The sequence below is a fragment of the Mastigoproctus giganteus genome, chromosome 12, assembly GCF_048544385.1.
Source record: "Mastigoproctus giganteus isolate SK-2022 chromosome 12, ASM4854438v1, whole genome shotgun sequence".
Classification (NCBI taxonomy): domain Eukaryota; kingdom Metazoa; phylum Arthropoda; class Arachnida; order Uropygi; family Thelyphonidae; genus Mastigoproctus; species Mastigoproctus giganteus.
In genome coordinates this window covers 88741073-88764940 of record NC_143586.1, presented here as the reverse complement: position 1 = coordinate 88764940, position 23868 = coordinate 88741073, and the positions used below count along the sequence as shown (strand labels likewise).

General features: G+C 38.2%; 1 protein-coding gene across 1 annotated transcript in view; it reads right to left on the bottom strand.

The window, feature by feature from the left end:
* brun (trafficking protein particle complex subunit brun) overlaps window positions 1-23868 on the bottom strand; it is a 379016-nt gene that overhangs the window by 262688 nt on the left and 92460 nt on the right. The window contains exon 6 of the mRNA XM_090385832.1: window positions 8365-8498. Within this exon, the coding sequence (XP_090241958.1) occupies window positions 8365-8498 (134 nt within the window). The remainder of the gene's footprint in view (window positions 1-8364; window positions 8499-23868) is intronic.

Sequence of the window (23868 nt, the reverse complement as noted above, 5' to 3'; positions counted from 1 at the left end):
GATTTATTGTGCAAATCCATTCTGATAAAGGTAGATCTTCCTCATTAATATCAGTTTTAACAGTGTCAGTCCTAGGAGTTTCTGTACTAAATCCCGCAATAATGTAAAGCGTTATATATGGTGTTCTCAGATACTCCGTTCCATGCTTTTACTACTGAATACAGTACGATTATCGTGCAGGCTCACTCTCTCTCAAGACAAGAAATCATTCTAAACAAAATTAATTTTTGAAAATGATATTTGAAACTTCATATAGCACCTTGATCTACAGGTTGCAAGCTGCTTGTTATATCTGCTGGAAGAAATATGTTTCATGTTTTTTATCTTGCCTTTTTTTTTGACAATTTCTACACCTCACACTTGTTCAAAACAAGTAAAAGTTTTTTTAACATGTCTGTGTAACTGATGATCCCACTGAAAAGGCACGGATTCAAACAACGACAATGTCACACAAGCCTTTTTATTTTCACTATATCAACGGATAAGTTTCTAATGTTTTTGAAACGTCACAAATTTTTAGATTTTCCTATTATAAACATTTTTCTTTTCTATGCCTTTCAAATTTGTGAAAACTGAAATTGTGATATGTTCTCTTGGCAGTTTACTGCCTATGCACTTTTCATTGTTGGATTTTAAGATCTGTCAAGAGTTAATTTGAAAAACAATCCTGCTTTACTGGCATTGAAAATGTCTTTGTCTGCATACTATTCGTGCACTTTGAGCCATACTGAATTTAACCACTCCAGAATGGTTGTACTGTTCATATATTTTGCTTCTTTTGTAACTTTTCCAAAACATATCCTGTGATGCAACTTAAATCAATTTATCCAACCAGTGGAACACAAAAAGTTTTCAATTCGAAATAATTTGGCAAAATGTTCATTTTTTTTATCATTAAAAGTGGATCACTTAATGGGATATTTTCACTCCTTTGCTGTTTAAACCACTTTAAAACAGCCTTGACATCAGAATATTTAGGTTTTTTAAATGACCTAGTAATTTTTTATTTAAATTCAAAAATGTGCACTGCAGAGATCAATAAGTTAAATTCACAAGCAACAACACATTCCCTGTTCTCATTTTATATTTCTGTAATGATTTCATTTTTCTTCCACACTTATTAAAATTTTTAGCTTGCCTTCTATTTTAAAGCATTGTACCATATAGTGTAAAAATCATGTCTTAATCTTTACAAACAGAATGATGAAAAATTAATGTATGAGGAGCAGTATGAAAATGATGCCTCCTATTTTTTTCCCCAGAAAATTTAATTCCTACAACTATGCTTTTTTACATCAATTAATCCTCAATCATTGACAAACACTGTTATCTTTCCACAAAGTCACCATCATTTTGTATGTACTTCCACCATCTCTGAGCCAGACACTGTATTCCAATTCAGTAAGTCCTTACTCTTACTCCGGAAGGCTTCAAGAACACCGTGCTCAAACTGGCCGTCGTCTGCAAAATGGGTTCCACAGAGTGTACCCTTCAGCGGGCCGAAGAGGTGACAGTCGGAAAGGTGCAGGATCCGGGCTATGAGAGGGATGAGGAAGAACAGTGTACCCTAGTTTAGCAATTTGCAATGGCCTCCATCACGCACAGGCTGGTGTGAGGTTGTGCATTTGTCATGGAGAACCTCATTAAGGTTTTTGTCCAGTCGAACTCTACAGATGAGGACTTTCAACTTTTTCAACATTTCCACATATCGATCTGAGCTGATTATGGTGCCACACTCCAAGAAGTCCACAAGCAAGACCCCACCTTTGTCCCAAAACATTGTTGCCATGACTTTACTGATAGAAGGCTGTCTTCAAAACTTTTTCTTGGCGGTGAATTTTGATGGTGCCACTCCATCGACTTGTCTCTTTGTTTCAGGGTCATAATGGTGGATGAAGGTTTCGTCACCTGTGACTATACGTGAAAGAAAAACCTCTCCTTCACTCTTGTAGTGCTAGAGAAGTTCCATACAGATGACTTTCCGGGATTCCTTGTGCTCATGTGTCAGCATTTTCAGGAACCACTGGGTGCAAAACTTGTTGTAGCCTAGTTCCTTTATGATGGTTATCACAGCAAGTTTCCCTATACCTATTGCACTGCACAATTCGCACATTGTGATGTGGCAGCTGATCTGGCTCTTGTTGTCTGTTGGCTGCTTCGGGGATTGTCAACAATGTCACTTTCCCCACTCTTAAAGTGTCTTACCCAACATCTAACTGTACTCATATCTACAGTATTGTCACCATAAACATTTCTGAGACACTATGGATTTCAATAGGCATCCCTTCTTCCTTGGTAAGAAATTCAATCACCACTCTTTGCTTGATATGTATATCTGTAACATCCACCATTTTGAACTATTCATGTGCTGCACTCACAAGACCAATCACAGCACCACTCAGTATGGTGAAACTAGAGACTTCTAGTGACTACTCAGTAACAGGCAAAATGATCTATGGCGAGACATTTGAAAGCAAAAAATTAGGAGGTATTACTTTCATACCAGTCCTCATAATTCAAATGAAAACAATTTTCTCAAGAAGACAGTAAATACATAATATGCACGTGACATAATATGCTTGAGAGTTTACTTTTCTGCTTCTCAAAAAAGTAAACTCTCAAGATTGTCAATTTCTTTACAGTAAATGTTTCCATGAGGTATTGCTTAGAAAGAAAACAATTTGCAGTACTGAACTGAAGAGGCTACAAGGAATGACTTGATTATGTAAGCAAAGCCTCCCATGCATGCATACCATCATTAAATGCAATGTCACTTCATCACTTATGCCTATAGGTTTTCGTGACTTTCTACATAAGGAAGTTGCATATGCTTACTGCTTTCTTCACAGTTTACTGAGTGTTTTAATAAAATGCCACAACGTAAACCTTCAACAGAAAGAGTGGAAATAACTGAATTAAAAATTAGCTGATATTAATGCAGATTTTACTGTAATACACTACTATGCAAAATGCGAAATATGACTATAAAAAAAAGGAATCAACTATGTGGCAAATATATGCATTATTGTTGGTCAGTTCACTGGAAAGTCGGAAATCATAGCTGAGGTATGCAATTTTGAAATAATACTGAAACCAAAGTAAGACGGCACAATTTATATAGGTGTTGTTGTTGTTGTTGTTTGGTTTTTAGGAGCATTAACAACTAAGGCCATATTGCTCCAGGAATATGCGGTGGTCATTCCCTTGACCTTGCCGCATCCTCTGTATTTGGTGGTGACGGGCTCGAACCCCAGTCTAATCAAGAAGCGTATGCTACGCACTGCTGCTCCTTCCCACCTGGCTACGGAGACGCCTAATTTATATGGAGATTTTTCTTAACTGACATAATTGTGTGTGTGTGTGTGTGTGTGTGTGTGTGTGTGTGGTATGGGTGTTTAATGGCGCACAAGCTGCTGTGGCTATAGTGCGCCTATTCATTGGAATGTCATATATAATAATTAATACAAAGCCAGCTCAATTTCATTTCAGCTCAGAAACTATTTATATTCGCTCATAAATTCCAATTTCTTTCAAAAAACAGTAAAGTTCACTAATATTTGCCTTCTCTCCAATGATATGATTTAATGTGATCGATTCTCGGAGGTTAGCCAGAGAAAGAAATACCGAAATTCGATGTTGTTGATAATGTGCACAGTCAATCAAAATGTTTGACTGTTAGATGTTCCGAGCAGTGTGAATACTGAGGAGGATCATCACCTGTGAGCAGATGGAGGTGAGTCCGATGAGTATGTCCTATTCTAATCCGTGCTAGAACCACTTCTTCTCGCCAAACTGTCTGAATGCTTGAGTGCCAAAATGTTGGATCTTGTTTGAATTGGAATAGTTTATTATTTGTTTGTTTATGCCATAGCTCTGTCCACTGTGCATGGTATGCTGCTTGAATTATGATATTATAATCAGAAGCTGGAATGAAGATAGAGGTTAAGTCTAAAGGTTTTTTTTTTTTTTTTTTTTTTTTTTTTTAGGAGCATTAGCAACTAAGGCCATATTGCTCCGGGATATGCGGTGGTCATTCCCTGACCTTTCCGCATCCTTCGTATTTGGTGGTGACGGGCTTGAACCCCGGTCTAATCAAGAAGCATGTGCTATACACTACTGCTCCTTCCCACCTGGCTACGGAGGCGCCTAAAGTCTAAAGTTGATGGATTTTTAGCAGAAATATCAAAACTTCACTAGTTGTTGGCGGTCTTCAATTTTCAACAGCAAACTCCTGATCTTATTTATAACAGGGTAATCCTTATGAAAGGGATTCTGCATTGCTCTAATTGAGCTGAGAGAGTTGGTATAAAGTAAATATTTTGCAGATGGGTGGAGAGTCAAATTCTCCAGAGCTAATTGAATTGCATATAGTTCAGCTGAAAAGCTGCTGTACTCAAGTGGAAGAGAAGCTGATATACTCAAGTGGAAGAGAAGCTGATATGATAGCAGAGGGAAACACTGCTGCTGCTCCAAAAGTTGAGTGAGATTTGGAACCATCCGTATATATCAGTAGGAAGTCAGCATACTTTTGAATATGGCTAGCATGGAGTTGTTGCACATTTAGAGTCGGCAGACAGTTCTTTCCCCATTGCAGAAAATAAGTATCACATTTCAGTTGAGGATAGGTGGTCCATGGTGGAGGAGAGTAATTTTTGACCTGTTGCCTATTGTAGAGAGAAACATTCCAATTCTGTGTTATTTCAAGGAGCCGTAGGCCTGCTGGTCGTATTTTACTTGGTTTATTTCTATAGAGATTGTGAAATGGTGGATTAAAGAGATATGGCTGAATAGGATGCGGAGAGCAACTTTTTATTTTGGCTGCATATTTAAGTAATAACATTCTTCTGTGGAGGTACAGAGGCGGCTCATGAGCTTCAATGTATAGACTATAGGTTCGAGATGTCCTATAAGTGCCAAGAGCAATCCGCAGTGCATTGTGTTGTATAGGATCCAGCCAGTGCAATACACTCCTTCAAGCAGAATCATAAACTGGAGCACCATAGTCCAAACGGGATCTAATCAGTGCTCTATATATGAGCGGCAACGTTGTACGATCTGCTCCCCAAGACAGGGCAGATAAAGCTCTTAGCACGTTCAGCTTTTTCAGACAGGTAGTGCGTATTAATTTAATGTGCTCAAAGAAGTTTAACCTGTTGTCAAGGATCAATCCCAGGAATCTGATATTATTGGCAATCAGAATAATGCAATTTTATATCCGAAGTTCAGGGTGTGCATGCAATTTGCGCTGATTGCAGAAGTGGATCGCAACAGTTTTCTGATGGGAAAAGCTCAGCCCACTTTTGCACTTTATTGAGGGTCATCTGCAGTTGCCATTCGATAGATCTCGTGTTCAAAGAATGGCAAGAAATAGAGAGATAGTCAGCGTAAAGATATGCCTCCACAGTATTTGGGAGTTCTTTTGTAATGGAATCAATTGTAATGGCAAATAGGGTTGCACTCAGTACTGACCCTTGTGGTACGTCCAAGTTTGCAGATGATACAAAGGCTGGCAGGGTTGTTAATGATGGTGAAGACAGTAGCTACTGCAACAGGATGTAGAAAAGTTAGGTAGATGGGCTGAGAAGTGGCAACTGAAGTTTAATATTGACAAATGCAAAGTACTGCATATGGGTAGCAGTAACCCAAGAGAAATGTAACAACTGTGTGTGCTACACTCAGGGAGGTGGAGAATGAAAAAGATCTGGTGGTAATTGTACAGTCAGATATGAAGTTCTCTGAGCAGTGCAGATGGGCTGCCAGAGCAGGTCGTGGTGTTGTCAAATTGATATATAGGAATTTTGCTAGCAGAGACAAGGAGGTGATTATACCTTTGTATAAGGCAATGGTCAAGCCACACCTTGAGTACTGCATATAGGTCTGGAGGCTGCATTTTAGGAAGGATATAGAGTTCCTAGAATGAGTACAGAGAAGAGCAACAAGATTGGCGGGAGGAACAAAGGGGTTCTCTTACCAGGAGAGGCTTAAATTCTGTAAATTGCAGCATCTAGAGACTAAGAACCTGCGAGGTGATCTGACTGAGATGTACAAGGCCTTTAATGGGTTGAGCATGCTGAATTCTGATGGGATTCTTCCACTTGCTCAGATTAGGAAATCTAAGGAGGCATAAATTCAAATTGAGGAAAGACAGTTGTAGAATAGATGTGCAGAAATTTGCCTTTAGTCAGCAAGTAGTTGATTGCTGGAACAGACTTCCATGTGTTGTTGTGGAAGTTGATAGCTTATATAAATTTAAAAATTTAAGGTGGACTAGACAAACATTTGGAGTGACCAGTGGGTGAAATGGGAAGGCTTTTTTTTTTTTTTTTTTTGGGCTGATGCTCTATAAGCTTGCTTTCTTGCATCATATGCCTCAATTAATGCTAATACTAACATCTGCTTATTTATTTGTATTCCTGATTGATTTTATGAAAACATTTTAGAGGTTATCTAGATTAATGTTAGCAAAAAGACTATGGAAGTCATATGTTTGTATATCTGTAATGTTACTGGTGTGTAATTTATTTAAAACTGGAAGATTATTAAGAATAATTCTGCTATTAGGTATTATGTCCAGAATGGATCCAAGCAGTTCTTCAAAAGTTTTACCAGGAACCTGGTCATAACTGTTTTTGCAAGAAGCAATAAACATGAAACCAACTGGTGTTTTGTGGAATTTGGGGATGAAGTACACGTAAGGAAAGTTAAAATTATGTATATTTAATTTCAATGTTTTGTTCAAAGCCAATATTTTTTTGGTGATGACACTGTGTGAAGATAAGACAGGTTTGTAAGTGTCACTGAACTAAAGTTCATTCTTTAAGGTAAAATCATAAAAAGCCTTGCAGATGAAAGCATAATTGTCAGACACTTTATCCAAAGAGGTAATAATAAAATGTTTTTGTTAATTCATGCAACTGCTTTTTAATTTTAGTAAAGTTGTAGTATTTAAAATATTTATTAACAAGAGATTTAGAATAATTAGAATAATTTTTGACAAGTTTGTAAAAATTAGTGTTAACCCACATCTGGAAGGATTGAACTGGGATATTGTACTTGGAAGCCAAAAGTATACAATAATCTAAGAGGTCTTGACAAAGTTGTTTTTTGAACGATGCAAAGTTAATGTTCGGGATTAGTCTAAATCTATATCCATATGCTAGAATTTCAGTAAGTTCCAAATGTGTAACGACACTCAAATCTTCAGAAATAATATGACCAAAGTTGTGACCAATGTAAGGTGGGTAATTTTGCAAATACAACTGTTTAAATCATAAGTGTCACCACTTAAATTAGTGGCAATGACTTTGTAGTTACAAGCAATTAAGCCAAAAGGTTAAGGGTACTTTATCTAACAGTAACATGAGTACTATGGTTGGTAATAGGTTTTATGTAATTATTGTTAATTTACATAAAGCCTATTCATTATGTAAATTAATGTATATGTTAATGTTGAAACCGTGCATTAATTTACATTGGAATTTCATAAGATTAACTGCTCGCACTGACTATTATTCGGGGATTTTAATATAAATTTACAAATGTTATTTATAAGATGGAAAAAATGTATAGATTTAAAGCTGAAAGTAAAGATATATCTATGTAAGACTTTAAGAATGTGCAAATATGCAACTACTTGTGACTATTCCTACCTGGAGCATTTTGTGTTCCTCCCCATACAGGAAATGCAACCATACATTTTCTTCAATGAGAATGAGGCACTGATGATTAGCTGCAATGGTCCTATCCCTTGGTCACCAGATATTGTCTATTTGGATCCCTTTCTTTGGAGATTTAGTATGAAGAGTTTGTGTACTACAAATTATATAACTACAAACCAGAATCAACAGATGCTATAGCAACTGTCAATTCTGACACTGGAAAGTACATGGAGGAAGCCAATTATTGATTAGATATCCTACGTGCAACCAAGAATGCACACATTAAAGTATACTGATCACGTAAATAAAACTTTATACTGTTGTATCACATCAATAAACTCTTTTCTTGTAAGCATGTTTGATTTTATTTTATTATAATTTCAAATTGTTTGGATCTTTTATGAACAATGTATTTTTCAAAAGGCTAAGTGCAAAAATTGAATTATTTTTACAAAATGATTTTAATATTTAGTTTCTGTGTTGATCTGTTTTTTTAATTAATGAGTTATAACTTCAAATTTCCAGTAAGCACAAGATTAATGCTATGTTCTTAATACAAATGTAATTTTAATTGCAAGAACAGTAAGTGAGATGTACTCCCAATATATTCTGAAGGTTAAATATTAACCATTTTGTAAAAGAGAAATGAAACTAATAAAGTAATTTTTACCTTAGTTATTTAGTTAAAAACAAATTACACACTTACTTTTCTGTAATAACTTAATGCAATCTTATATTTTTCAATAATGCTGTCATTAGAGAGAATGCCTTTCCCAAGTGCCTTATAATCAGATGGATCAATGCCATTAGGTAGGCTCCTGCTGTGATTAGTAAAGTTTCCTATGAAAAATAAAAATCAGTTACTTAATAAGACTGAAACTGATCCTACCGTGTTCTGAAGTGTGTGTGTGTGTGTGTGTGTGTGTGTGTGTGTGTGTGTGTGTGTGTGTGTGTGTGTTTTCTGAAACCAATTTCTCTGCTTGTGGAATGAAAAATCCAGGAGAAATTCTACTGACTAAATCAACTGTAAAAACAAAAATTCACAAACCATCACCATATAACATGAAATAGTGCCAAGGAGATATAAAAATAGTTGCTTTCTCCCACATCAGTAGTGTGCACTGGCTATAAAATATTTTTGACAGAGAGCAAGCAAAAATTATAAAAAAAATTCGACTGATAAATGAAACTGAAGCTAAAAAAAAAGGTTGAATGTCAAATGTCATTTGCAATTAAAGCAATATTTCTTTAAAGTGAATTATATAAAATGCAATATTGCTCCTTGACCCATCCCCCATTCTACACAGGAAGAGACTACAATATGAAAGTGAATTTTAATGTGTATTCCTTAATCAATGAATTAATCTAAAAGGAATGTGTTCGCCTTGTAAAACTGGTCTTGTGCAAATGTCTAGAATTAATCCTTTAATGGGCAAAGAAATTTCCTTCTAACTGACAGATACACCTTAAGATAAGGTATATAATGATGCCACCTTTATTTTCAAATGATGCCACCTTTATTTTCAATTTATTATGAATACAATTGTGAATAATCCTACTTTTAAATTAAAAGCATATATTTTTATTTTTTTTAAAAATAAAATACCTGCATTTGGGTGTTATCTTTACAAGCAAAACCTGAAATAAACTAAAATAAAATAACCCACATGCTGTGGTGAGTGGCCTGCCACTGAAAAATGCAAACAACCAAACAAGCGAGCTCCTGTTGGAAGATGCATGGATAAAATGTGATGACAGTGTGCTTCAGTAATTGCAAGGGAAAGATGCTGCTAATTTAAAATTCTTGTTTCTCAACATGAGATAATTAATATGTATGAATAGACTTAACAAAATGCTTAGTTTTTATTTTTTATGGCCAAACTTTTTAAATAACAAAACAATTAATGATGCAAATTGATCTGAAACAGTAACTGAGGAATTCATAAATTGGCATTAGTCACTTGTATAGATTTTATTTAAATTAGTCAAAAAAAAAAAAACAGTTGTGACATTATCCTGTGGTGCTCCTGTCAGAGGAATTGGAGAACAAGGCAAATAATACAAATCACACAATACTTGAATAAAAATAGTAAAATTTATAAACTTTTAGAGTAGAATAATTCTGACAAGAATTATTTAAAAAAAGGAAAAGGAAACAAGCAAATAAAATTATATTACCAAAATAAAAAAAAAAATTATAACAGAAAAGCAAATCTAACTGAAACAATATCGTTAAAAAAATGGATATAAATGAAAGAAACATAAATAACAGAAATCAAATTACTTTGTGTATTTGTTATTTAGATTCTTTTTCATTTGTTTATGTTTTTACTTAAACACTATAGTCTCAGATGTATACAGAGAACAATACTTTTCAAGAAAATGGCTACTAATTCAGGAAATTTATAATTTATGGGCCTGCTTTCACTCTTAATGGCAACTATGATAATTCTGTATTTTCAGATTGATTGATTTGGTAGTTGTTGGCGCATCGGCTTCTGTGGCCATATTGCACCTCCCAAAGTTTTTGCAGTACTTTGATCCAAGCCCGAGGCGGGAATCGAACCCGCAACCTTTGGGTTGCCGGGCAGGTACTTTACCCACTCGGCTAGCCCGGTCGGCTGTATTTTCAGAAGATCACTGTTGTCATTAAAAGTAAAAGAATACAGTCAAACTTAGTTACAGCATTACTGACGGGACCACAACAATTTTTATGTTATAAATGAGTGATGCTATAACAGAGGTTGACATTTTTTTTTTTTAAATTACATTGAAATTAGTTGAAATTTAATAATAAAATCTAATTAGCAGATATAAAATGTATACAGTTATATTAAATAATGTTTCACTTTCATAGGCATTACACATACTATTTACATCTATCCAAACTGGAGAACGTGGTTATCAATTCCAAATAGTTTGGCTTCAATCATTAAAAGTGGAATACATACTGAGATATTTTTGCTCCTTTACTGTTTAAATCATTTTAATTAAGACAGCCTCATCAACATCATAATGTCTCTTTTATGTATGTTTCATTCTGCTATAATTCTTTCCAAATAACTTGACAATAGCAATGGGATTAGTAGTGAGAAATGATACAAGAAAAAAAGCTTATACAGCATCAGTCAAAATAACACACACACTTCCCACATCACCTGTCCAAAGCCTCTAATAATTTGTCTAGTTCCTTCTTGAATCATTCAAACTACTCATTTCACTTCTGCAACACCAGATAGCAGTCTGTTTCAACTACTAACTACCTGCTGGCTGAAACTAACTTTCCACATATCTATCCTTCAACCATCCTGCTTCAATTTAAATTTATGTCACCTCATGTTTGGTTTTGTTTTTTTTTTTTTAAGGAGCATTAGCAACTAAAGCCATATTGCTCCGGGGATATGCAGTAGTCATTCCCTGACCTTTCCGCATCCTCCATATTTGGTGGTGATGGGCCTGAACTCCAGTCTAATCAAGAAGCGTGTGCTACGCATGGCTGCTCCTTCAACCTGGCTGCGGAGGCGCCTGTCACCTCGTGTGTGTGTGTGTGTGTGTGTGTGTGTGTCTCGTTTGAGCAAGAGGAAGAATGCCATCACCATTTAGCTTACTCAGTCCATTCAAAGACTTAAAACACCTCAATCAAATCTCCTCACAGGTACCCAGTTCCCCCAGTTTCCAGACACTGTAATTTACAGAACCAAAGGCTTTCTTGGTAAGAGCACTCTTTTGTATCCCTCACTAATCTCACTGCCCTTCTTTGCAATATTGTTGTTGTTGTTGTTATTTGAAAGCTATTGGCGCAAGAGCAGCTTAGGCTATAATGCACCTAGCCTAGGTAGGAGAGTTTCGTATATCAGCATTTTATTCACTTTACTTGTGGTTTATGGCAGAACCAAGACTTTGCTATATATATTTGTGTAGCTTCTCTATAAAAGGTGTACTATTTAATTTTATATGTTTTGAAAGTATCCAGTTAACTTAACGAAGGAGAAAACTTCGGTTATATTTGGCCGGTCATCTAAAATTGTTTTAAGCGTGAGGTTGTTTTGTTTATTCATTATTGATTGAAAGGCTCTTTGACATTCTCTATGAAATTTTGGACAGTTCACCGTGAAGGAATGTATAGTCAGCGGAACTTGACAGTTTTGGCATTGAGGGGGGGTCTTCACCTCTGAGTAGGTAACAGTGAGTCATATGTGTATGCCCGATTCGCAATCGAGCGAGGATCACTTCTTCCAGTCTATTCGATCGGAAGCTAGTAGACCATGGTCGAAATGTTTCTTTTATTAGGCGAAGTTTGTTAGTCTGATCTAGCCAGTGTTTTTGCCATTGTTTTATACTGCTTTGGTGGATCAAGGACTTGTAATCTGTATATGGCATTGTATGAAAGGCATAATCAGATGTGGAAGCTTCTTTTGCTGCTTTGTCTGCTCTTTCGTTTCCAGTTATTCCTGTGTGGCCTGGGATCCAGCAGAATCTGATATTGTGATTTCTTTGTAATACCTTTGATACTGAAAATTGGATATGTTTTAGGATTGGATGTCCTTTGGTATTTGCGTTCTGCAAGGCAGTAACAGAGCTAAGCGAGTCCGTGAAAATAATGCTGTTTGCTATCTGTTTATGTTTGATGTGGTTTATAGCCATTGAAATGGCTTGTAATTCAGCAGTAAAAATACTGCATTCTTTTGGGAGTTGTTGGATGAAGGTACGATCCTCAAAATGAATTGCAGCTCCTACACACAAGTCTCTGATTTAGACCCATCTGTATATATGAAAGTGTGATGTGGATATTGTTCTTTGTATGCTGCATATAACTGCTGGTAGTTTTTTCTGGATAGAGTGTTTTTCCCCCAGGTTTGAAAATACATATCATATATGGGTTGAACTATGCACCATGGTGGAATGGTCTGTGCAATTGCAGTAGCTATGTTGTCATAATCAAGCTCTCGGCTTAGTAGTAAATCTTTCAGACGGATGTTGGCAGGTCGATTCATCCGTGGATGGGCTTGGTATATGTTTTCCCAATTATATGAAAACAGAAAGTCTCTATTTGGATGATCACTGATAGATTTTATCTTGACGGCATAGTGCAATAACAAGTTCTGTCGTCTAAGCTGTAATGAAGGTTCATGGGCTTCTGCATAAAGGCTTTGTATAGGTGAAGTTCGAAAAGCGCCGAGTGCTATACGGAGTGCACTGTGGTGTATGGGGTCTAACCATCTCAAAGCAGTTGGTTTAGCCGAGTCGTAAACAGCTGCTCCATAATCTAGTTTGGCACGAACTATAAATCGATAAAGTTTGAGTAGTGTATATCGATCTGCTCCCCATGTTGTTGCGGAAAGAACTTTGAGAATGTTTAATTTCTTTAAGCAAGAAAGCCTGAGTTGTTTAATGTGATCAAGGAATGTTAGTTTCTTATCCAACAGAAGTCCTAAGAATCTTATGCTTGGTACTACTGGGATAATATGTCCGTCAAGTTTCAATTCGGGATCAGGGTGTAGGTTTCGTTTTCTACAGAAGTGTATACACGCAGTTTTTTGTGTGGAAATAGGGAAGCCATTTGTTTGAGCTCATTTGCTTATTTTGTTTATTGTTCCTTGTAGCTGCCATTCTATACTTCGCATATTCTGAGAGTGATAAGAAATGCTGAAATTGTCAAAGTATAAAGCTGCGTCAACGATTCTTGGAATGTGCTCGGTTATTGTATTTATTTTAATAGCGAACAGGGTAGTGCTAAGCACAGACCCCTAAGGCACTCCTTCTTCTTGGATGAAAACCTTAGAAAGGACCGTCTGCAGCCTAACTTGGAATGTCCTGTGTTGCAAGAAATTTTGGATATATTTAGGAAGATGTCCACGTAAACCAAGGAGGTATAAGTTTTGAAGGATTCCATAACGCCATGCCGTATCGTACGCTTTTTCTATATCAAAGCAGATCATGACGTGATGTTCCTTTCGGATGAAGGCATTCCGTATACTGTTTTCTAATTTTATAAGTAGGTCTAGTGTTGAGCGATTTTTCCTGAAACCATGCTGTGCTGGGTCGAGAAGATTATTACTGTTCAAATACCACAATTATCAAATATCCAATTGCTTTAACAAGTTGCCTAGGCAACTTGTTAAAGCAATTGGATGGTAGTTGCGTGGATTGGAAAGATCCTTTCCCAGTTTTGGGAAAGCCAGAATTATTGCATGATGCCAACTATGTGGAAACTGGTTTTCTAGAAAGATTTTGTTGAACAGTTCAAGTAATGCCGTTTGGGATTGGTGGTCAAGTTCCTTTATCATCATGTAGTGAATTTGGTCTGGTCCTACAGCGCTTTGCTTTGTCTGCGACAGAGCTGTTTTTAATTCATGGAAAGTTAACGGAAGGTTGTACTGTTCGTCATTTCTTGTGGAAAAATTCAGTTTGTGTTTTTCTATTCTTGCCTTGTATATTTGAAAATTAGGAGTATATGATGTGGTTGCTGATGTTTTGGCACAGGTTTCGCCCAGTGCATTGGCTATTTCTGAAGGCTGTGCGGTGATTTGTCCATTCCAGTTTAGGATTGGAGGTGGATAAATCTGGTATCTGCCATTCATTTTTCTGATTTTATTCCAGACAATTTGAGATGGTGTGGAACTTGTTAAAGTGGATGCAAATTTTATCCAGGATGCTTTGCTACTGGCTCTTCTAACATACCTGGCTCGCGCTTGTGCCTTTTTGAATAATACTAGGTTCTCTGTAGTGGGACATCTTCGGAAATTATTCCAGGTTTTATTTCTCTCTCTTTTAGCGTGTGAACATTCTTCATTCCAACATGGTTTTGGATGTCTTGGAAGGTGTGGTGATGTTTTTGGAATAGTCTGCTCAGCAGCTTGGATTAGTTTATTTGTTACATATTGTACTGCTGCATCTAACGGTTTTTGCTTGATAATATCTGCATCTAATTTTACAATGGATTTATACTTTTCCCAATCCGCTTCATTTACTTTCCATTTGGGACTTCTACATGACTGACATGTGGTTCCTGATATCATGGAAATGATTATTGGATAGTGATCGCTGCTGAGAGGATCTCTGTGTACAGACCAATCAAGTATTGGAAATAATGTTGGAGAACATAATGCTAGGTCAATAGCTGTGCTGTTTCCCAATGGAAGATGCATGTATGTATGTGTGCCATCATTCAACAGGGTTAAGTCATTCTGTTCTATCCATTTTTCGATCTGTTTTCCTCTCCGGTCTAGGGCTGTGTTTCCCCACATAGGACTGTGTCCATTGAGGTCTCCCAGTATACAGATGGGTGGAGGTAACTGAGTTAATATATCTTCTAAGCCTTGTTGTTGTAATTCTTGGTTTGGGGGAACGTAAATTGTTATAATGGTTATGAGAGATTTAATGGCTATGTGTACTGCAACCGCCTCAAGGGTTGTGTTTAGTGGAAAAACTTGGGAAGGAATGTGTGAATTTACGAAAATTGCCACACCACCATGGGTCGTGCCGCCTGTTACTCTGTCTTTACGGTATGTGATATAGTTCTTTACTGTGGGAGAGTCTTGAGGTCTGAGATATGTTTCTTGCAGGCAAAGACACAGCGGGGTATGCTGTGCAATCAGATCATATATATCATGTATATTAGTGCGGAAACCTCTGCAGTTCCATTGGATTATAATCCCCATTATTTGATTTTCGAGAAAGTGTCAGACTGTTTCTTAGCTGTTGCTTTAAGCTTTTCAAGTTTATGTTTTTCCTTTGGAAAATATGGTTTGCCGGTATCCATCTCTTCTTCCGCAAAAATCTCTAGTACTGATTCCTCTGCTTGATTGGTCAATTCTGTATCCACTTGTTCCGTTGGCTTCTGGCTTATGACATTACGTTTTTCTGTGGCTTTTGTTTCTGAGTGTTTTGCATTTGGAGGTACAGATAGTGGTGTGTTTGTGACTTTCTCTTTTTGTTTTGGTTGGGATGTGATAAGTAGACCTCGTGCCCAGTCCGAAATAGACTTCTTTGGGGGAATCGTGAAATCTGTTTGCGTATCTATTGTACGCCGATTCTTTATGACCTGTGCATAGGAAGGTCTGCTTAAAATAGTCGGCAGTACAGTTCTCTTAGCTTCTTGGTATGTGACGGAGTGTTCTACTTTATATCGTTGAATCTGCTTTTCTCTTTTCCAGAATTCGCAGTTCTTAGAATAGGCGGAATGATCCCCCTTACAATTTGGACACTTTGGTTGCTCGGCTGGACAGTTCTGATTGGTATGATCTTGAGATCCACAGTTGGAACAGATAGGAACTCCACGGCATGCCATTTGTGAATGACCATACTTTTGGCCTCTAGAACTCGTCATTTTAGCGTACAATCCCATGGTAATTTCGGGGAACAAACCCCACATACTAACTTAATAGCGATTTTGCAATTATACCACCGCGATTATCTATCTTTTTTTTTTTTTTTTATAGGACCCAGCCGCTGAAATCCCAGGAAATTAGGCGGCGGGACCTGCCAGAGTATAATAAATTTCAAGGTACACCTGGCCAGCCTCCTCGTTGGCATAGTACGGACAAAGTCGGGTCTCATCAGGGGCTCGACGGCCAATAGGCCAGAAGAACAATGGGCACAACATACTACACAACACATGATCCACACACTTTTAAATCTCTGGTCTTGATAGAGTACTGTCCCTCGATACAGCGAACACTCGCGGAGATGGGAGAAATTCCTGGTGCCGTTTGACCCTCAACATACTTTGTACTTTGTACTTTTGGCATTTAAAACAGCGGAGAGGATTCGGAATGTATGGCCTGATGTTACAATTTAGATATCCGGCCTTTACCGATGTAGGTGGTTTGGGAGTGTTAAAGGTCAGTATCAAATTTCTAGTTGGAGTAAGTATACCATCTCTAGTAACATTAATCCTTCTCACAGCAATGACACCTTGATCTTCTAGCTCATTTTTAATTTCTTCTTCTGAGACACTAATAAGGTCCCATTCAGAAATTACTCCTTTTATGTATTTAGGCTGTTATGGGGAGAGACTGCTACTGGGATCCCTCCAAAAGTTCTCATCTGAAGCAGTCTTTCTGCATGTTTGGCACTGGCTGTCTCGACTAAAATGTCGCCTGATTTCAGTCTCTTGACATTTTTTGGTGTTCCAGCTACACTTTCTAGACATTTTTGGATTACAAATGGCGACAGTTTTCCCAATGGCTGTTCTGATGTTGAATGAAGGACTAGAAAGGTAGGTGCATGAAGCGATGTTATGTCCTTTTTTTGTCTTTTGGTAACATTTGTCTCATTATCCTCATTTTTCCGACTCAAAGGAGTCGGATCTTTGGGATCTGTGGTTGTGATATTTGGATCAATCATGTTTGCTCCTTTTAGCCCTGGGAGTGAGAGCTTTTCCTCCCAGGTTTCCGGGCCCGCCACGGGGAGGCAGGAGCGGTGCCACCTAGTGACCAAGCGGAAGTTGATTAGTAGTTAGTAGAACTAAAAAATAAATAAAAGAAAGGTGTCTTTCCTTTCTTAGGATTCTTTGTGCTGGTACTTTTCAGCAACTATATATTTATATGTACAATAGAGAATTTTCTTTAATCTCTATAAATGTGTATCACTATCACTTTAGAAATTGCTTTATAATTGCAGAGATATCGCCTGATCACTAGAAACGTTTGGCACTCGGGGCCTTGCAATATTGTTCTGGACAAATTTCTGGCCTTTGGATCTGGGCCCTGTGGAAAGTCTGGCCTTTGCAGATGACATGATTTTCCTTGTAAAAGGAAACATGAAAGTGGTTGTAGAGCAAAGATCAAATACTGCCCTCTGGCAGCTGCAGGAGTGGGCACAAGTGCACATGCTTAAAATATCGTTGGAAAAAAACAAACAAATACTTCTAAAAGGCAATTTGGACATTAGAAGACATCCACAAATCAAAATTAACTTTTCACCCCCAATTGACCTACTTGGCGAAGAAAGTGAGAAATTATGCGGGTATGATTGCCAGGATCGGTCGATCAGAATGCGGGCTCAAAAGAAAGACCCTGGCAATCATATACCGTACAATGTTCCTACCTGTTATCACCTATGGAGAAAGACCCCGGCAATCATATATCGTACAATGTTCCTACCTGTTATCACCTATGGAGCCAATGTGTGGTTCACCCGCTCGGCCATAGTAAGAAATAGGAATAAATTAGAATCGATACAAAGGATAACACTTCTCACTATTACCAGAGCATGTCACACAGTAGGCACACCTGCGCTACAGTTACTGTAGCGCAGGTGTGCTACAGTAACTTTACCTGGAGGTAGCCAAAAGATGCTTGTATTATAGACTTAAAAAGGGCATACCCACAGAATTTCTGGGGAAAGCCCTTGATACAGCCAACACCTTTAATGCTGAAAAAAAAGAATAGACACAAAGCTCCACAAGCTATGGCAAACAAAGTGGGAGCAAGAAACCAGAGGTCGGGTTACCAAAAGGTTTCTGCCACAGGTGGAAATGGTTAGCCCAAAGCCACCTAAGTGGTATGCCCCTGGACTTTTTGCAACATTTATACTGACAGGTCATGGCTCCCTAAAAGCGAAACTAACCTCCTCAGGACTGACTGATGACCCAAACAGCACCTGTGGCAAGAATGAAGGGACACACATTCTATATGAATGTATAATTTATGATACCCCCAGAACAGAGCTAATAGCACAGATTGGCCCCTTCCCAGGGGAGAAGAACACCTATTTATCACAGAAGAGGAAAACTATAAAGCCTTTACATCCTTCACACAAAAAGTATTCGAAATGCGCAGAACTATCCAAAGAATGAAAAATTCAGCCCCCAGCAATTAACCAATAATCAATAGTTAAAATTGCCCATGTCTCCCACCACACCCAGATGATGACTTAAAAACTGTCAGGATAGCAGTATTCTGCACTCTGACAGAAACCTGACATGAGAAAACCGCATTGACCTGGGTACCCTCAGGACTACCCTGCCATGTGTAGGAACCTGGGACCCCACACCAAATAATTACTTATTTAGGGGAGGGAGTATAGAGGCAGCCAGAGAAGCAGATTAACTGAAAAATATCTGTAAGCTAGCAACAAGGGGATGCATTAGCATTAGTAGAGGCATATGATGCAAGAAAGCAAGCTTATTCAGCATCAGCCAAAAAAAAAAAAAAAAATACACACACCACTCCCATTTCACCCCTCCGTTCGTTCGAAATACCTGTCCAGTTGAGCTTTAAATTTGTTTAGGCTATCAACTTCAACAACAAGTGATGGAAGTCGGTTCCACAAACCAATCACCCGCTGGCCAAAGGCAAATTTCTGCACATCTATCCGACATCCGTCCTTCCTCAATTTGAATTTATGCCCTCTGAGGTGATTATTCTGAGCAAGATGATGAATCCCATTGGCATTGAGCATGCTCAAACCATTCAAAGCCTTATACACCTCTATCAGATCACCTCGCCGGTGCCTAGTCTCCAGACTCTGTAATTTGCAAAACTTAAGCCTTTCTTCGTAAGAGCAACCCTTTGTTCCATTTACTAATCTTGTTGCCCTTCTCTGTACCTGTTCCAGCAGCTCTACATCCTTCTTGAAATGAGGCCTCCAGACCTGTATACAGTACTCAAGATGTGGCCTAACCATTGCCTTATACAAGGGAATAATCACCTCCTTATCCCTGCTAGAAAAATTCCTGTATATCATTGACAAGACACCATGAGCTACTCTTGCAGCTCGTCTGCACTGCTCAGAGAACTTCATATCTGCCTGCACAATTACCCCCAGGTCCTTTTCATTCTCCACCACTGTCAGTGTAGTACCGCAGAGTTGATACGTTGCTCTGGGGTTACTGTTTCCCATATGTAGTACTTTACATTTGTCAATGTTAAACTTCATTTGCCACCTCTCAGCCCATCTGTTCAACCTTTCCAGATCCTGTTGCAGCAGCATAGCGTCAGTAGTGTCCTTAACAACCCTGCCAACCTTTGTATCATCTGCAAACTTGGACATTAAACTTGATATCCCATCATCAATATCATTCATAAACACCAAAAACAACAACGGACCCAACACTGAACCCTGAGGAACTCCACTAATAACATTAGTCCACGTTGAGCAGTGTCCATTGATTACCACTCTCTGTCTTCTGCCACTCAACCATCCCCTTATCCATAGCAGCAATTTGCCTCCAATGCCACACTGCTCCAATTTGTGCAGCAGTCTTCCATGTGCAACAGTATCAAAAGCCTTTCTAAGATCCAAATATATAATATCAAAGTTATTCCCTGCATCCAGTTCTTTTGTGACTACATCATAGTATCCAATCAAATTGGTCAGGCAAGACCTGCCCTTAACAAAACCATGCTGCGTCTGAGCTATAACTGAATTCTTGTCTAGATGATCCTGCAGTGCTTCTTTAACCAGTGCCTCCATTAATTTACCTGGAACAGAAGTTAAACTAACAGGTCTATAATTACTTGTGTCAGCCTTTGATCCTCCTTTGTGAATTGGGGTTACATTTGCACATCTCCAGTCTATGGGTACCTATCCTGAGTCCAAAGAAGCTCTCATAATTATGGCTAGGGGTTTGCTTACTTCCTTTGCTGCCTCCTTTAATATAACTAGATAGATCCCATCCACCCCAGGTGCCTTTTTTATGCAATATAGAATGAATGAGAATGAAAGGCAGAATGAACAGGCTGGGCACTGAGTGAAAGAGTGAATTAGGAATTATGGAAAAAGGGAATAAATGTCAGTTTTGGTGAAAGAAAGAGTGACCCAGAACGAGGGAAAGAGCGAGAAAATCAGTGTTATGGTGAATGGGAATGCGTGGAAGAGCAAATGTAATTGGTCGAAAGAATGAAGTTAATAATAACTTACACTACTTTATATATACTAACAACACAAACGCTATCACTGCATTCTCCCCTGGCCTGCAAAAAACTTGCAGCTTGGCCTGCACCACAACTGAAGAATAACAAGTTGAGGTGGCCAGAGAGTGCAGCGCAAAAAGCAAGAGTCAAACAAATCAAATGAATGCCAGAACGATGAATGAGTGTAACTGTGTGAGAAAAAGAACACAAACCATAAATGTTACAGTTAAGTTGCAAACCTAGTGTCAATCATTTATATTCTTACTTATTTAACTATTATGCATTAGTATTAAATTTACATTACACGCCATTGCATCCCCCGCCCCGCGGTGTGTGAGAAAAAAGATGAGTGAGTGAGTGAAGGGAAAAAAAAATATAATAATAATAATAATATATATATATATATATATATATATATATATATATATATATACCGTATTTTCCGACTTATAAGACGCAGTTTTTTTTCGTGAAGAAATACTCGGAAAATCACCCTGCGTTTTATATGACGCATGATTTATTCTCAATGACGCAGTGCCAGTAAACTGAGTTCTGAAAACTTCCCTTTGAAATTCACACCAATTTTACTTAAGATTTATCTGTTGAAATATATTTTTAACAATTATCAGTGGTTACAATCTATGGCAACAATACATACCAGTAATCTTTTTTTTTTTGTGGAAAATTTGTTGAAATCTGCGTGATATGAATCTCACAATCAGACGTAGGTGCCTCCGTAGCCAGGTAGGTAGGAGCGGCAGTGCGTAGCACACGCTTCTTGATTAGATCGGGGTTTGAGCCTGTGACCACCAAATACGGAGGATGCGGAAAGGTCAGGGAATGACCACCGCATATCCCCGGAGCAATATGGCCTTAGTTGCTAATGCCCCTAAAAACCAAATAACAACAACAACAAACAGATGTAAGTAAAAACTTGTTTCATTTTCCCATGTGTTTGCTTCCTCTATAATATGATCTCACGATTTTATGGTATTCCTCTATGATCTCCCGCTTTTATGGTATGGCGGGCTAATTAGACTGGATCGGGATTTTTCAATTCCAACCGTCTTTTACAAAGAGAAAGTGACGCCCGTATTTGTCTTAGGGTGAGTAAGAATTTCTGTTACGTTACTTCTGTCAGCTTTTTTGAATTGAATATGAATTGAATAAAAACTCCATGTTGTAAGTCCATTTAATAAAAAAATTTAAAAACATAAATGTAATTCCATTTAATTTATTTTTAATACCTACCCCCTGATTATGTCCCGTATCAAGCCATGTCGCCATATTTGTTTACATCAGTCAGTAAAAGATCGCTTCTTAGTTTCCCCGTAAACAGCATCGAAGGATATTATTTGTTCCAAAATATGTGGCCAAAATAGGGTGCGTCTTGTATGCCCGTGCTTCTTATAAGCCGGAAAATACGGTATATATATAGTCTAACACAAAAAATTTATTATAAAATATAAAAATAGAATGCAAGTAGAGTAAGAATGCAGATTATGAATGAAGTTGTTGTTATTTGGTTTTTAGGAGCATTAGCAACTAAGGCCATATTGCTCCAGGGATATGCGGTGGTCATTCCCTGACCTTTCCACATCCTCTGTATTTGGTGGTCACGGGCTCGAACCCCAGTCTAATCAAGAAGTGTATGCTACACACTGCTGCTCCTGTCGACCTGGCTATGAATAAAGTGAATGTCTGTCTCTCCCACTTCCCACTGTCACCGAACATATCCTACTCCCCGGAGCAGGATGGGCAGTTTGACCATCTTACTGGACTCGACACAGCATGCCATTTGGTGATCTGAACTGGGTACTCAAACCCAGTTCCCTTTAAAACCCCATCCCCAGGCAGGAGTGGGTGGGTCTCTATCTCCTCCCCTCCTTCCCCCATACTTCGCCTGGTGGGACTCGTCCCCACTGACCTCTTTAGGGATGCCTACTCTATCGTCCCCATCCTTCTACCTTCTTTCCCCCAATCTTCAGTTCCCCCTACTAACTAAACCAACCGATTACACCCCATTAACAATGCTGCCAAATTCTAATCAACGTCTAAATTCAACCGCTGTGTCAAAAATCTCTTTTGTCCTTTCCAAATTCTAGTGTTCATTTATAAAAAAAGGGGGGAGCCCTTTTTTTATAAATAGGCCTTGTCACCAAAATCCTTGGAAATTAGGTAGCAGGGCCTGCCAGAGTACTTAAATAATCTACTGGGTGTCTGACCTGCTCCTCATGACTAAGTGTGGGCAACGGTAGGTCCCAAAAGAGCCGAACGGTAGCTAAATGGTCAGAAAAACAACAGAACATAACACTACACAACATTTCACTCCACCCCACACACTTTTTAAATCTCTGGCCTCCACAGAGTTCTGTGTCACAAAAACAGAGTACACAATGCAGAGCTGGAGGAAACCCCTGTTGCCATCAGAAAATTAACACACTTTATACTTTACTTGCCCCTCTTTGCACCCATTTAAAAAGATCAACATCCTTCCTAAAATGAGGCTACCATGGCTGTATGCAGCAGTCTCAAGAGGTAGACTAACTATTGCCTTTTATAGTGGTATAACCATCTCAGCTTATCCCTGCTAGCATAATTCCTGTATGTCACTGGCAACACCCCATGAGTTGCCCATTAGCACAGCTCAGAGAACTTATCTGAGTAGTGCTGATGAGGTTTTTTTTTTTTTTTTTCATTCTCCACAACTCTAGTTGTGGCACCACACAGTATGTTATTCGGGTAATACTGCTACTCATATGCAGTACCTTGCATTTATCAATGTTAACCTTTAATTGTCATCCTCAAGAAATGTGCCTAATTTTTCTAAATCTTGTTGCAGTAGTATACCAGGCGAGGAGACATTTTCAAAGAGCCAGAACATCTTGGCCACAAAATGAGGTGGATGCACTGAAAGATTCTTATAGAACTCTCAGGAATCAGTATACAGCCCTCATAAGAGACAAGAAAAAGGAATGCTGGAGGTACTTGGTGGGAACTACTTGAAACAATAACCCTTGGGGAGTTGTCTACAGAATAGTGACCAACAAGCTGCCAAGAGGAGATGTCTTAGAAACTACTGTCAAACCAGATGGAACCCCAACCCTGTGTTGGATGGATTCTGTAAATAACATCCTAGACAGTATGATTCAGACTGAAACTGGGAATCATTCCCCCACCCAGCTAGACATTATAAAAGAAAACACTGAATATGACAATGCCAATATTGAACCTCTGTTCACTATACAAGACTTAGAAATAGCACTATCTAAAACCAAAAACAATAAATGCCCAGGTTTTGACCTCTTAGAGATTGAGATTATCAAAAAATTAGTGGAAATAGCACCAGA